At 35.7% G+C, this 16,119-nt stretch overlaps 2 protein-coding genes across 2 annotated transcripts; both read left to right on the top strand.

The window, feature by feature from the left end:
* The first annotated feature begins 1,458 nt into the window (after positions 1 to 1,458).
* On the top strand, positions 1,459 to 4,631 carry LOC136676602 (LIM/homeobox protein Lhx6-like). Its single transcript, XM_066653707.1, has 8 exons — positions 1,459 to 1,491; positions 2,313 to 2,435; positions 2,666 to 2,787; positions 3,114 to 3,328; positions 3,480 to 3,568; positions 3,665 to 3,760; positions 4,133 to 4,259; positions 4,507 to 4,631. Exons 1-8 carry the CDS (start codon positions 1,459 to 1,461, stop codon positions 4,629 to 4,631), a joined length of 930 nt encoding a protein of 309 aa, XP_066509804.1.
* A 3,114-nt stretch (positions 4,632 to 7,745) lies between these two features.
* On the top strand, positions 7,746 to 14,663 carry LOC136676713 (keratin, type I cytoskeletal 18-like). Its single transcript, XM_066653898.1, has 9 exons — positions 7,746 to 7,763; positions 8,408 to 8,849; positions 9,487 to 9,569; positions 9,650 to 9,806; positions 11,534 to 11,698; positions 12,018 to 12,143; positions 13,687 to 13,904; positions 14,049 to 14,074; positions 14,338 to 14,663. The coding sequence occupies exons 2-9, from the start codon at positions 8,454 to 8,456 to the stop codon at positions 14,451 to 14,453; spliced, it is 1,287 nt and encodes a 428-aa protein (XP_066509995.1). The 5' UTR covers positions 7,746 to 7,763; positions 8,408 to 8,453; the 3' UTR covers positions 14,454 to 14,663.
* Positions 14,664 to 16,119: the final 1,456 nt, after the last annotated feature.

The following is a 16,119-nucleotide window of genomic DNA, read 5'->3' as shown; positions in this document are numbered from 1 at the left end:
ATTCCAAGGGTTTAGGTATAGGTTTATTAACAAAAACAAATCTGACTGCCTAAAAGAACGTCTTATATTCAACAGGCCAAAAAAAATCCATAAAATGGAGGAAATTCACAGGATGCCTAGTCATTAAGATTTAAAATCAACATTTGAAACAATTCGGAGTAATAACATATACAGGAGGTCCTCGGGTTACGTCAGTACTGAGTTACGATGTTTCGTGGTTACGACACATCTCCCATTTTCTTTATAAAGCCTTGTTTCGACTTAAGTGGTTTTGCGTCGTAACGCGAACTTCGTGTTTGATGTGCGCGGCGGAAGAATACGCGGCACGGGACGGAGGTGTTTTTTATAATTACTGTGTTAGGATAGGATAAGTGCTTACAGTATGTTATTTACGTACAGTATGTACGTATGTTCCGACTTACACCGAAAATCCGTTTACGACGCGACGTAGAAACGAATCAACATCGTAAGTCGAATACCCGCTGTATTTAAAAAGACCGTGCATGGCCTCAGGTACAAATGTTATAGTTTTCATGTGTATAAATGAGGAATGAGGAAGAAAAAAATAATTTTGATGTCTAAAAACGTACAAGTTATACTAGAAATGTTTTTTCAATATATGGTTGTGTGTATAACAGCATTTATACATTCATTTTCATCATGCCCTTCATTCTGCCATATGCAATTAGAACCTGACATTTATTACATTTAGTATAGCTATTAATTCCTACAGAATTAATACAGAAATTATAATATTTGTACCCGGTTCTGGTAACCTTTTGATTGGTTAACCTCTTTTCTTATTAAACCTAGTGATTCATGTTTTAGAATCAATTTCTTACAGTTAAACCGTAAACCGCAGTCTAGACGCGCAATGGAAATCTCCGCGGAGTGAGTGCAGATGGCGAGACCTAAGTAAATTCGACGAAAAAAAGAACTGTAATTGCTTAACTCCCTTCTTCGGGGGATATGAATGAATCCTCCGCCCGTGACCTGAGTGCACGGGAGTTTTACTACTGCATCTTTTTACTAGTTTTACTACTACTTTTACCGCCGGCTCCGATTGCAAGGGAGGTCTGAGTCAGAATTGATACAAGACCAAAAGATCCCACCTTCACCACGTAGCGCCACAATGCTCTTGATATATGTCCCTGTACTCCCTGTGTTCACAATGTCTCTGCAATCAGTTGCATTAAACATTGTTAACACTGCACTTTTTAAAACACCGACCCCTGCTCTTCTCTATATTTTGTAACCCATAGTACAGAAATGTCCCAATAAGAAGGACAGCTGAGATATGAGATCCTGAAGCACCCCCTGCTGGATATTTCTACAAGTGCAATATCCAAAGTTTCTAACTGTACAAAATATAACATGATTTACTAATAAGTGGTTGATGGCTGAAGTGCAGTCCTCGCCCTGCAGTTACTTTGGAAATCAAAAAAGGCTTTAATAAGAATGAATGGGGCTATTGTTCGAAATTTGGAGTCTGTACCAAATTCAAAATGGGCAAATATTTTTTAAAAGAAAAACTTTCTAAATGTCAACAATGAAAATGTTGTCGTTGTGCTATTATAAATTAAATACAGGGTTAACATTATTTTCAGATTGAAACATTTTAGGAAATGGGTTGTTAACAGTTCATATACATCCAATACATCCTTTAAACATCTTAAATAATTAAGACCTTTAATAAAAGCAATCACAGACCTCTACATACGTTTTGCAGTTTTCAGCTACATATGTTTGGCAAGATGTAAGTTTCCTTGGATGGCCTCAGTCCCTTTTGATGGACAGCTGAAATTGACACCCTCACTCCATCCTCACCGGACCACTTTGAGTCATTACTAATTGCAGGGAGCAGGGAGGGTTTTTTTAGTTTGGATGATGTAAGATAATTATTTTCAAGGGTTCAAGAGTTAATCGATTCCAGTCCAGTCATAATTAGGGCCTGCTGCTGTAGCTGTGCAGTTTTCTCATTGTTAGAAGTCTATAAAACAGGACAGGCATAAGGTGAGGCCATAGAGCACCTAGCTGCTGCAGTGGCCATTCCCCTCAGAAATGGTGAGTTTAAACTGAACAACTATCTGTCTTGTTATTTTAAAATCAGGTCCACATAAATGTAAGCATTTAAAAAAAAATAAATGTATTTAGGGATTTAAAGATGATAGAACAAAAATGGTTACAAAACTTTAATAATTTAAACAAACATACGAGATCAATGACTGAATGGGTGTTATAGTTTATGTCATCTGTAAATAAATGAAATGTAACTCATGGAAAAACATTTTATCTCTATATTTTATGTTTAGCCCTTGTTGAATGGAACAGATGAAAGTCTGAAGAGTGAGCCATCACTAGTATCTTCACTTAATGCACATTCTCAGACCTGTGCTCGATGCACACAAGAAATTCATGATAGATACTTATTAAAGGTGATTATGAATGTCTAATAATAATAATAATAATAATTGTTGTTGTTGTTGTTGTTGTGAGGTATAATATGAGGTAAGACATACTGTTAATTTCATTTGTTGTGCTGCTGTTTCTGCAGATTCATTAATAGTGAGGTTGGTTATATTACAGTCTGGTGTGATCTTATCATTGATTAAATACAATAAATTGTTTTTGCAACAGAAGACACATTAAAACATTTTTTCTTCAGGTGAATGATTTACATTGGCATCTAAAATGTCTGGAGTGTTCCGTGTGCAGAACATCTTTGCATCAACACAGCAGCTGCTACATCAGGAATCAGGAGATTTTCTGTAAACTGGATTATAACAGGTTAGCATTTTCTGAGATTCTGATTAAAAAGGTTTCTGTTTTTCTGAAACAAATGCATTGATTAAAAAGCATCTCTTAGAAAACTGCTTGTTTCCTGAAAAGCACTGAGGTGTTTCACGACGTATCAGCCCTGAAAATTAAGGTTTTTTTTAGACCTCAGGGGTGAACCAACAAGGACATCCTTATATAATATTTAAGATTAAAGAGATGGCTTAAAGTAATGAATGTGTTTCTGTTTGTTTGAGTTAAAATAATGTGTTTTTTTAATATAAAATATAATCATGTACTTCACAGAATACACAGCTGAGTTTTATTTTTTCTTCTAGTACCTTTGGTATAAAATGTGCTTGGTGTGGTCACCAAGTCAACGCTACTGACTGGGTCCGCAGAGCTAAAAACTACATTTATCACCTTGCCTGCTTTGCCTGCTTCTCCTGCAAAAGACAACTCTCCACAGGAGAGGAGTTTGGCTTGGTGGACAGTAGGGTTCTGTGTCGTGTTCACTATGACACAGTGGTGGAAAGAATGGTGGCACAGCATGGTCAGTATAACATTTAAAACATTGGGGGAATAATCTATCATTTTAATTGAATGTGTTTTAACTGTACAACATTATATAACTTTATTACATAACATAATGAAAATGTATTATGTACGGAACCATATCAAATTTATTTTATTTTCTTGTGAAGGGTTAGGTCTAGAAGGAGCTTTGCCGTCAGGCTGTCTTTCCAAACCTTCCAAGAGAGCTCGCACCTCCTTCACTTCCAAGCAGCTACAGGTATCACAGCTGTTCCACATTCAAGAGAAAAAGATTATGCTTCACAACAAGTTTAAAACCTGCAACCTGTATGGTCATGCTTCTGATTTTACTCAGGTCATGCAGAAACAGTTCAGCCTGGATAACAACCCTGATGTCCAGACACTGCAGAAACTGGCAGACATGACTGGACTGAGCCGAAGAGTTATACAGGTAAACCAACACCATGCTTTGCTGTGGAAAACATTAGTGCATGTTGTGGCTTGGCCGTTGTAGGGAAAATATTTAATACTTTGTTCACTTTACTTCCTTTTTCCATTATTGTATTGAAATCTATCATTTTTTTTCTAGAATGGTCCACGTCACACTCCGTCCTGAATAACTTATTACATTGTTTAAAGTGTACAAAATGTTTAAATATGGGTGGAATTCCCCTGTAACATTAAAAATGACTGAGTCTGAATACTGCTCTCTGAACACACTGATAAATCGACTCTGTGTTGTCATAAGCCAGGCTCAGCCTTAAAGTATTATAAATGAAAATATGGTCAGAGTGAAAGGAATTAAAATGTGACATTTTCACAGGTTTGGTTTCAAAACTGCCGCGCAAGGCACAAGAAGAGCCATGGAATGAAGTTGGATGAACTGCACTACCCACCTTTTAACAAGCTTGAAGCGGCACAGATGGTACCCCTACATCAGTACATCAGTGGTGAGGTCATTAATATACATTAGATTCACTATGTGGTTTATACAGCATCACATTGTTCAGTTACATTTAATGCCAGCATCCTACAGACAAATTATTCAAAATGACAAAGTAAGTCATGTTTCATTAACGTTCATTATATAAGAGCAAATGTTCCTCTTAAAATGATGTATCTTTTTATATGTTACAGAAATATTTTTGCTGCACTTTTTAGATTTCTATTTAACATTAGTCTTTTTTTCTTTCATAGATGAGTCAGTCTCTTTGACAGCCACTCAGACATTTGCCATGATATTATCTCAGTCCACCTTCAGTTACCAGCAAGATAGCTGGTGTGTTGGAGCAACAGTACAAAGGAAGCAACAGGATTATTAACATGATGTTAATATTTGGTATTGTGCTTTATATGTAGCTGAGATACAAATATCTTGTGGTAAATGTTTATAATCAGAAAAAATTGTACATGTAGAGAACAATAAATGAATATGTACTGTACCTTTAAATAGTCAGAGAATACACTTCAATTCTGTTATATCCAGCAAAAATAAACATTACAATTTATTTAACATAAAATTAAAGAGGTTTTCACTTTTTGCCCCAGTGTTATGACTGCTCTTTAGAGATTTACTCTTACATTAACTCTTTTCTTTAGAAAGTAAATTTCTTAAAACTGTCCCTTGTGCAAGTTTCTTCTAAATAATTCCTAATAAATAATTTAAATGGTTTGTATGTGATATTGCACACTATTGTATGTTTAAGCTGATGTATTTAATAAGGTCCTGTTCTGAGTTTACAATTCGTGTCTGAACAACCCCAGATTTCAATATGCTTAACCCTTTAACGTCCTTATACAATTTTAAATAAGATATAACTAAAGTGTGCAGAGCAGAAAGTTCGGGGGTGGGTTAAAGGCCTATGCTTATGAGGCAAAATGCATGCATACATATGAAAGTATGTTATAAAATAATGAAGGTTGGACATAGATGCTCATACAACACTGCTCAATATGCCCCAGATCATTCCCAAGTCACTGCAATATTCTTTGGAATGTAATGATTGTGCTCTAGGTTGAAGGTCTTTAATTTCAGCTTTGTGTGTTTAATAGATACCACAGTTCACCCAATGGGCAATCTAGCCATGACCATTATACAATTCACTCATTGAGCAATTTAATGGCGACCATAACAGGCACTGAACTCAGTCTGTCTTATTGATTACTTACCGATCTGACCATTCTTAAGGCCATTTTATGAAAAATTCTCAAATTGTTCTATTGATTAGACTGCACTTAGACCTGCTGAGAAATTGCCGCTTTGTAAAAAGAAAAGGCTATTCAGAAATGACCAGAAAATTATACAGAAATTATCACATTATACAACGTTTGTGAACCCTGTTTCTGCCACAAGGACGAACACACAATGCTGAACAGAATAACTAACAGTATGAAATATAAAGGGTTGTGAATATCACATGCAGTATGAAGATCTTGAGGAAAGTTATTTTGTCATTCAAAGTACATTTATATTTAATACATTTATTATTATACATTTGCATCAACTCAAATCTGAAATTTCTCCCCCCTTCACAGACTACACCATTGTCAATTATTTGCTGTAAAGAGCACTTTTTATTCTATTCTACCTTTTATCCTATTTCTATTTACATCTACAGTCTTCATCAAAATACAGTACAACAGCACAAACACACAAGGGTGGTATTGTTGAAGTATCACTTAAAATGAAAAGTGATAGGGGATACATGACCCGTACAAGACATAAATGTGTACACGTATAGTTATCTGAGTGTAAAACAAACAACACTGGAAATAGAGATGTTAATTCTGTACTTGCATGTTTCTTCCAGATGATGGCGCATATAGTTCTAGCTGCAAATGAAGCTTGTGTGACGGATTTAGACTGATTTATCTAGTTTAGATTGATTCAGAGTGAAATAATCAGAGGATTTAGCTTCACGTGGACCAGTTATATATTTCATCATCATTACTGTGATATAAATATGCTTTTCCACAAAAAATCCCATCAGATTAAAGATAGAAATTCTTTAAGAAACTCATTTCAGTTCTCTCTCAGCACCCTGCATTTATCTTTATGCCAAATTTTAAACCAAAATATTTTCACCATACTTATACAACAATCAGCATTAGGGAATTTAATCATAATAATTTTCTTATATATATATATATATATATAAACTTATGGATGGGTTAAATGTAAAAGTAAAATTTCATTAAGTAAAATATTGTTGACTTTTCTCTGGAGATCATACAAACTCCATATATAACATTGGACACTTCAATGGGAGTGTCTCTAAACTTCAGATATTACAAAACAACATGTTTGTTTATTTAGGAACAGTATATTAATAAATCGTGATGGTATTCTTTTTGTTAAATATCGCCCCCTGTAAGTAAACAGCAGATTACTGTAACTCCCTGAAGTGCCACAGACAGACACTGGGGACAATAGAGGCTGGGATTAAGGACCATGACCTGATATGGGTGAGTCAGGTGATCAGCCCTTCACCCACATTGCACCAGTTTCTCAGGGGTTTTGCCTTTCTACACTTTTTGACTGTCCATTGTTTACACTTCCTCCTGGCTAGTGTGGTCTGTGAGGGCTTGTCCCAATGTGGAGCACAGTTCTCTGGTTTCAGGATAATGCAGACTGTGTGTGGGACAGGCCAGTTCCTCTAGAACCAAATCGAAACTCCCTGAGTGTTAAACAGGTTCTGCAAGACTCAGAAAATATGGCTCCTCTAATTATAAGACACCCAAAACATAACTGACCACACATGTTTATGGTTTATAGTCTATGCCATGATGAGTTACTGAACTTTATGATGTAAATATGTTTTATACTTTGAGCTGATCACTTCTGATATAAGGGTGAGGGGAGTATATTATGGAGTTTATTTTACATTTCAAATATTTACTATATATAAAATGTGCTACTTTACATTTTACTATAAGTAAATATATACTTTATAGGGGTAGTTTCAACCAGTTTATATCCAGGGAGTGAAAAGGTGAATTAATATTTGTACAACAAATGAATGCTTATCAAAAAATTATTAAACATATGTGGAACAAAGAGAAATATGCTTAAAATAACCATTTAATGGGGGGTTTGCACATTTGAAATAGCTGAGAAGAATGAAATATATTAAATATGAACCTCATAAAACTAAGTGGTGTTTTGGTTTACCAAATAATGTAATATGGTTTGAGTTCCAGAGCTAAGAAAGCTGGCTATTTTTTATCTGGTGTTTTTGGTGATGGTGAATGTGTTCTAGGAATTCTAGGAAACTGGAAAAGAAAAATGCATGCAGGCTATCCTTACTGGCTGGAATAATCTGATTGGCCACTCATGAACAGTTACAACCAATCAAATTCAGGAGTGGCCTCAAACCAGCCTAGGTGTATAAATGACACCGGAGTTAAGTTAATCTGAGCCAAACCCAGACAGTGACCATTTGGAAAGCATCAGTGTAAGTACTTCATATAAAATCCTTTCCCGATCTTCCCCTTAACACCCCCCCCCCTTTGTTTATTGTGCATATAATAGTATTTGTATCTCAGCTGTGTGCTTTAAGTTGATTAGATTCAATGTTTTGAAGTAGTGTTTTGTTATTTTCTGTGTATTATTTTATTATGTATCTATTATTCGTGTATACGTATTTTTAAAACTGTTTTCATAACATAGAACCTGATGGCCAAATCATAGAAATGGAACAAACCGAGAGATATCAGACCATTCGAAATTCTTATCCATAAAATACTTTCATGATAAGTTTTCAAAAACATAGATAAACAGCTATGCATCTTAAACTGTATAGTACTGCATTATTATCAAGCAAAAAGTAATCATTGCTGCTTTATCAAGAAAATAAATGGCATATTTGGGGATGTAGATAAGTGTATACACTTTTCAGTTAGTGTCTTTCTAATATAAATATTTAACCAAAAAAGTCAGTTGTGGCCTTTTTAATTGCTTCATCTAACTGAGTTTTATTATGACATCTGTAGTCTGTGTTTGACATCTGTAGTCTGTGTCGTCATCTGATTTTGTGAGAGAGAGGCTGTATGATGTTCGGACACCCACTAATTGCATTCTCTTTACTTCTTTCCACAGTCAGCCCTCATACACTGTGGTAATTCTTTTTCGTAACACCGCCAACATGAACTCCAGCCTGTCCATGCGTACGTATTCATTGGGTCGCCAGCCTTCTTTCTCAAGCGTGTCTCTGCGAGATGGGGGCAGTCGTGGCCGCTCTAAAGCCCCAGTGTCTCTATCGTCTGCCAGCACGCTGTCTTTGTCACGTTCTGTCTCTGTGGGTAATGGCCTTAACATACTGAGTAACCTCTCTCTGAACGGCCTGGCTGCGGGAGCCAGTGAGAAGGAGACCATGCAGGGGTTAAATGACCGACTGGCCAGTTATCTCAACAAGGTGCGGTCACTTGAGAAGTCCAACACTGACCTGGAGATGAAGATCAAGCAGCTGATGCTGGAGAGAGCTCCCAAAGGTCATGACATTGAGAGTATGATTGCTCAGGCTCATGCTATTGGGCAGGAGGTTTGTACATGGATCTTACTTTCTTACATCTCCTGAAATTTAAGAAATTATTTTGGTCAAATTGTTGGAAATATGGGATTTGTGATAATATTGGAATTCTTTTGGCTTAAATATTATTGGCACCAGACTTATTTTTTAGACTGGAGTAATACATTTTAAACCAACGTATTTATCACAATCTGAAAGAACAGGATGACATGATGAAGCTGTAAACTTTGCTTCAATTTTTAAATCATTTAGTTGCACTGATAAACCTCTATAAGTAATAAAACATCAATAAGCTTATTTCTTTAATGCTGATCCAGGTAACTCTACATAGTTCAAGTTTAAACTATGTACAAGTATACTGTAAGCATAAGCAGAAGTATACATGAAAATAATGATGATATTAATGCAAAAATTAAATTAGATCATGGCAGTATGTATAATAGCAAGAGTGTGATTTATTTTTTGTATTTGTTTTATTTTATTTTATTTTATATATTTTTGTAAAATGTAAGGGTTTAAGATGTATAAATACAATTAAATTGTTCAATCTCATCTTTACAACTTATAATATATACTAAATAATGAGATGGTGCTCAGTTGGTTTAACTGAATTTGGTAAAAGGAAGTCACTGATAACTGTGCTCTTTAGGTCAGGAAAAAGACCCTGGAGAATGCCCGCATTATGCTGGAAATCGACAATGCAAAGCTTGCTGCTGATGACTTCAGGATTAAGTGAGTCTCTTCCAGGGAAAGTGTGACTAATGTTTTTGTTTAGGTTTACATGATGTATCTGTACTGTTTTTTGTTTATAGGTGGGAGGCAGAAGCTGCTCTTTGTCAGTCTGTGGAGAGAGACTGCGTTGCTTTACGCAGAGCCAAATCAGACCATGATCAAATTATCACTACTCTCAGAGGAGACCTGGACAGTCTGAAAGAGGAACTATATTTCCTAAAGAAGAACCACGATGAGGTAATGTTTATGAACAAAAATGTCTATCAGGATATTATATTAAAGCAGGGTTTCCTGGACTACACAGTATTCAAAAATATTCTTCACTGATTAATCCAAGAATAAGCTTAGCCCCTGTCTAAGAATACCATATGCTTTATTTGATTATGCTAAAAATTAATGTAACTACAGTATAATAAACCTAGTACAATGTGCTCTAAAAAATATTTTCTTAGACCCATATGTCAAAGCAGAGAACATCTATCAACAGGCTTTATCAGTATGTGAAGGGGATGCTCAATTTATATGACAGCTGACAGCTGCAAAGCTAATAATATGTATTGTAAATGGAAACACCCAGTCCATCTCTTTCCCACAGTTAGTACATACACACACACACACAAATGTAGGGGACAAAAGTCAGAACCTAAAGGATGGGTGTGTTTAGACAGCCAGGTGTGGTTCTCATATTATGTACACATGACAGCAATCCTCACAGAGCACTGGGAATATTAGAATACTATACAAAAAGCCTGCCAGGATGTTTGCTAGTTTTATTATTGTATGTAAAATGTATGACATGTAATTGCTATCTATTAGGAATTGGTGTGGGGTATATGTAAGATCTACAGAGAAAGAGAGAGAGAGAGAGAAAGAGAGAGAGAGAGAGAGAAACAGAGAGAGTACAGAAACAACGCTTCTCTGCTGTACATTAACATTACAACCTCTACTGTGCTCAGTGTGTTAAAATGCTTGTGAAAATGTAAACCAACTGGTCAAACTGACGTAAAAAAAAAGTGAATTAGAAACAAACAGCCACTTGTGATGCTCAACTTTATACATGACTCCATTAAAAAAGTGTTTAATCGACAGTTACCAAGTTTTCTGGTTTATCATAAAAATTTGCTTTAACTGCAGCGCCATTTAAGGTTGGGAGGAAACGGTGACAGAAACGGGACAATTAAATTATTTTCCAATTTTCTGTTCCACTTTAAACTGTGCTGCTGTAACGTGGGTGCACTGGCACCAAAACATAAAGCTATGCACTAAGGTAGAACCAGAAATAACAGAAAGAAGATAAGTCTTCAGCCACCCAGTGTTTAATTAAAGCCTTGTCCAATGAGTGTGCCACTGGCCCCTGATTGACAGGTGAGGAAGCCATGGAAATGTAAGTTATGTAATTGCAAAGCAGAGAAGCCATGTTTCCCCTTTAACATTTGAATTTTACCCTCTTTTTTGTGTGGTGGTGAGTTTGAACAGTATATTTCAAACTCATTGTTACTGTGGGCAAATACATATTATATATAATGCATAGGTAAAGAATATTTTATCATTTTGACATTGTTATTGCATCATGTTGATTTAAATTGAAAAACACTTTTAAATTTAAATAAAGATATTCATAGCATTTAAATCAATGTAAAATGAAATACTAATAGATGTCTACCAAATTGTACATGTAAATTGAATCTGAAAATGAATTTTGAGGTCAAACTTGCATGTATGAGCGGAGCATTTACATTCAAACTTAGGAATGCATTGCCATTTTGTGTACAACATTGTCAATACTAATATGCTTCTATATTGTTGAGTTAAACTGGAAATATTGATTTGTACAGGGTTAGAGTTAACCATATTTTATATCATACAGTACATACTTGTATATAACTGAAACTAAAATATAAATCTGAAACCAAAATATACAGTGGACATCTGAAAAATAAAACTAAGCTTATGATACTCTGCAGGAAATTAAAACACTGAAAACCCGTTTGGCCAATGAACAAGTGAATGTGGAAGTAGATGCAGCCCAGGGGCCAGACCTTGGAGCTATCATGGCTGAACTGAGAGCTCAGTACGAGGGAATAGCTCGCAAAAACAAAGAGGAAGCTGAGATGTGGTACCTGAAGAAGGTCAGTAGGTGAAAAAAACAGCTCTTATTTTAACCCATCATTGGCTATACAGATAAACTGTTTCGTTTTTTATTTCATTATTGAAATTCTTACACATTGGAAACGGAATCTGCATGGCTTTATACTGCTATATTTTTGCTATATTTTATTATATAAATTAGTGTTGGCTAATTTTTTTTTACCTTATCTGTATCTGACACGTCTTTACTCAATGATTTATTAACACATACAATTTTGTGTTTATCTGTACTTAACAAAACATGTTGTATTTAAAACTGTATGTTACATGATTACAGTTTAAATGATAGTCTTTTTGCAGTTGGAGGCAGTGCAGTCAGAGGTGAAGGAGAGTAATGAAGCTTTACGGTGTGCTCAGAGTGAGCTCAGTGAGAGACGTCGTTTTCTACAGAGTCTTGAAGTGGAGCTGGACAGTCTCCGGAAACAGGTAAACCTAAGTACTTCTGTCCTTTGATTAAGAAAGAGATTCAAAAACAGTTGCATCACTGTTGAATAGCCATTTTCCTTTCAAGTTTCCAAATGTTTAATTTCCATGAACCCAATTTTCTAACAAATGTAGTCCTAGCACTCACTTTCTCTACCATTTACCCAATGCTATAATATTACCAATCTATAAAGATAAAGGCCAAGATTTGCTTCCTCCAACACTTGTAAATTCTGCTACTGCATCTATTCACATTGCTGTTAACACAGTGCCAAAAGTGCCAACACACTCAGAGGAGAACATTAATTTTAAAATACTGTTATGTCACAGAACAGATGCCCGTGTTACCTAGCAATGTGAATAGTGATTATAAACACACTTTAATTTAGTATATTTGCCTCAGCTTGATGGATACTATCATTTATAATATGAATTGGGGCAGCCGTGGCCTAATGGTTAGAAAAGAGGACTTAGGACTGAAAGGTCGTTGATTTGATTCTAATGACCGGCAGGAAAATCGGGGGCAGTGGGAGTGAAAGAACAGCACTTTCCTCCTCCCTCAATCCACAGCTGAGGTGCCCTTGAGCAAGGTACTGAACCCACAACTGCTCCCCAGGGATGACTGCTAGCCACTCTGTGTGTATGTGCACAGCCAGTGCACTAGTGTGTGTGAGTGTATGTGTTTTCACTGCCAGAGCTGGGTTAAATGCAGACGACACATTTTGTTGTATGTTGTACAATGACAAAGGAATGCACTTTTTAATAAAATGGGACACTGACACAATATTAATGTTTTCCCAGTAAACAAGGGACGTCCCTGGACGTTCAAAATAGGTCTAAAAGTAGTCTGTCGGTCAAGGACAAGGACATATTTTAATAGTCAATGGACGTCCAAATTCCATCTTAATAAGTTAGTTAAGTGGTGACCAATCGATAACGTCAGTGGACGTCCAAAATGCGTTTTATACAAGTAATTTATTTCGGGACCAATTAATAACGTCAATGGACGTCCAAAATACGTCTAATAGTCGTCTTTTCATTGTCTGTGTTTAGACATATATTCAACTTTCATTTTCAACCTTAAGAGAATGTTGACTAGACGGCAGTCATTACGTTATTTCAACGTTGAATCAACGGCTAAATGTTTACTGGGTTAGAAGGGATACAGATTTCTAAACCATTATACTCTTCTGTGTAATATATATTGTATGTGTCCTAGCTTTAAGAAGATTGTCCTTAGAAATAGCAGAACTTACTAGTAAAATTGTAGTCTATTATTTGTCAACATCAGCAATATACTTGATAATAACAATATGGTAAACATTTGCTAGAGCACATATTACCTTATTGTTGGATAGTGCTGTTAAAAGCTAACAGGTTAATTCTTGAATATTTGTAGATATTTGCTATTTTATAAGTATAAAGAGATTATTTTTAATACATGTAATTATATTTTTTTGTGTGTGTATATATACATATATATTATTACACATAGATAGGTGGGATACTTCACTGCTATTTATTCACATTGTTCTAATCTATCCAGGTTGGTGTTCTAGAGGGGAACCTTGGGGAAACTAACCATAAATATGCCATGGAAATGGAGAACATGCAGGGCACACTGACACAGCTTGAGGATGAACTCTCACAGCTACGTCTGGACATGCAGCGCAACAAAACTGACTACGAACAGCTACTTCGAGTCAAACAAAACCTAGAGCTGGAGATCGCCACCTACAGGAGGCTACTGGAGGGAGAGGAGGTGTAAGTACTGAACACATTGAACGAAAGTAAATCATTTTGTTTGAAGTGTGCAGCTGAGAAAACATTTGTTATTAATATTATAATAATTATTATTATTTATTTATTTGTTTGTTTGTTTGTTTGTTTGTTTGTTTTGTTTTTTAGGGTTAAGGAAATTGCAGTTCCTAAAAGTAAGTTGTTGATCTGGAGAATTGTTAAAAACATAAAGAGCCCAAAATCTATAGATTCATCATAAACTAGAACCTATATAATTTGCTTTTGCAACTTTTTTGAGACTTTAACAGTTTTTAGAGTACAGTAAACATATTTATCATATGGGCCCTTAATTTACACAGATCCATAAATTCCTGTCTTCCAATATATACATTTTTTAAATTCATTCATTTATTTTATAAATATTATGTTTTACATGTTATGTTCTGCTCATTTGTAGAAGAGCCTGAGGTAAGAACACGGAAGATTGTTAAGGTTGTCACCCAGACTATGGTCAATGGCAAAGTGGTGGACGAATCCAGTGAGGTGGAACAGATTGAGGAGCGCAAGAAGTGAGTTCTGCGCTCCATCATTACTTCAGCCATCATGTCTGTCACCCAGTCACATCTAAATGGAAAAACATATCATAATAGGCATCAGCCATCTTGATATTTCAAGGCATTCAACACAGATCTTTCCCAGAATCAGCTCAAATCATGACCAATAACAATACTAACAAATTACTAGCCCGTTGTTACCTGTGGAATTTATTTACTGTTTGAATGTGAAAGAAATAAAAGTAACTGTTTGAGATTGCTGTGTCAGATGTCTCATTGTCCTGTACAGATACGTTTTAATCAGAGGAGAAAGACTTTAAGAAATGATTAATTTTTACTAATATGGAAACAGGTAACTACTTCAAGGTTCTAGTGTATATTTCTTTTCTTTTTCAGGTTTGATCCATCACTGAATTTAATACTAGAGAGAGTCATATGAAAGCAGAAAGCCACAATATACAGGAGAGAAACACAAACTGTCCTGTACCATGTGGTATTATATTGCTTTACCATGTAGTAGTGTTAGAATGTAAAGAACCAGTCTGGTCAGAGCCTACAGTGTAGTGATGGTAGAACCTGAGCAGAGATACAAAACCCCAGCAACTCTGTGAGAAAAGAGAGAGTAAACCAGCCTTGGCACGTAATCACAGTGGTTTCAAATGTCTGTCCTTTTGTGATGTCTGTGAATGAAAGGCTTTCCCGTGCCATTCCCCCTCATATGTTGTTGCACTGAAGCTTTTTCCTTTGTAGATACAGTAGTAATTTTACTGATTAGCAGAGTTCTAACAGTAGGTCTAATTCTTACTTTTCACCCAGAAGGGCAGTGTAATAGAACAAATCTCAAACATTCCTGTGTAAATTTCAGGGTGAAATTATTATTCGGGTAAGTTCAAGTACCACATACTCGTAGTAGGTTATAAAGCATGGTGTGATCTGAGGAGAAGTTACAAGATAATCCATTAGATAACAGGAACAATAGAACAATTGTTTCCAGAATTAGAGTTCAGAATGTTATTAAATGTTATGGGAACTCAAAACAATCATGCAAGTAGATACCATAATCAAGTTTTTAAAATCTTTCATCTTTTTTTGTTGTTATTACTGGGAAATGAAATGGAGAAATTTATACAAAGGGCTGCACGATGGTGCTGCAGGTAGAGTCGCTGTCACACAGCTCCAGGGTCCTGGGCTTGTGGGTGTGAGCTCAGCTCTGGGAGACAGTCTGTGAGGAGTTCTCCCTGTGACTGTGTGGATTTCCTCTGGGTGCTCTGGTTTCCTCCCATGGTGAAAATACACACGTTGGTACCAGGTCTGGTTCTGTAGTGATTCTGAGTTGGCACCGGACCCACTGCAGTTACAGACAATGAATGAATGAATAAATGAAAAATTATATAAAGTTTGAAATTTACTCAAAGAATTTGCTGCGGTTTGCTGCATGGTGTTTTTTGAAACATGAACGGTGTGCACGAGAGGCCAGATCTCAAAATTAATCAGTAACAATCACTGAATGTTTGGGATTCACTTAAAATCACTCATGACTTCATATTTGTTTGTTCTTTTTTTCTCTTTCTATGTTTTTCCCTTTTCCCTACTTCTTTCTTCTTCTGTGCTCTGTTATGTTCTATCTTTTTCATTTTCTTTCTTTCTTTCTTTCTTTCTTTCTTTCTTTCTTTCATTGTTCCATT

This window comes from Hoplias malabaricus, chromosome X2 (assembly GCF_029633855.1).
Source record: "Hoplias malabaricus isolate fHopMal1 chromosome X2, fHopMal1.hap1, whole genome shotgun sequence".
Taxonomy (NCBI): Eukaryota; Metazoa; Chordata; class Actinopteri; order Characiformes; family Erythrinidae; genus Hoplias; species Hoplias malabaricus.
Note: the sequence above shows the minus strand (reverse complement) of the source record. Positions and strands in the feature narration are given on the sequence as shown.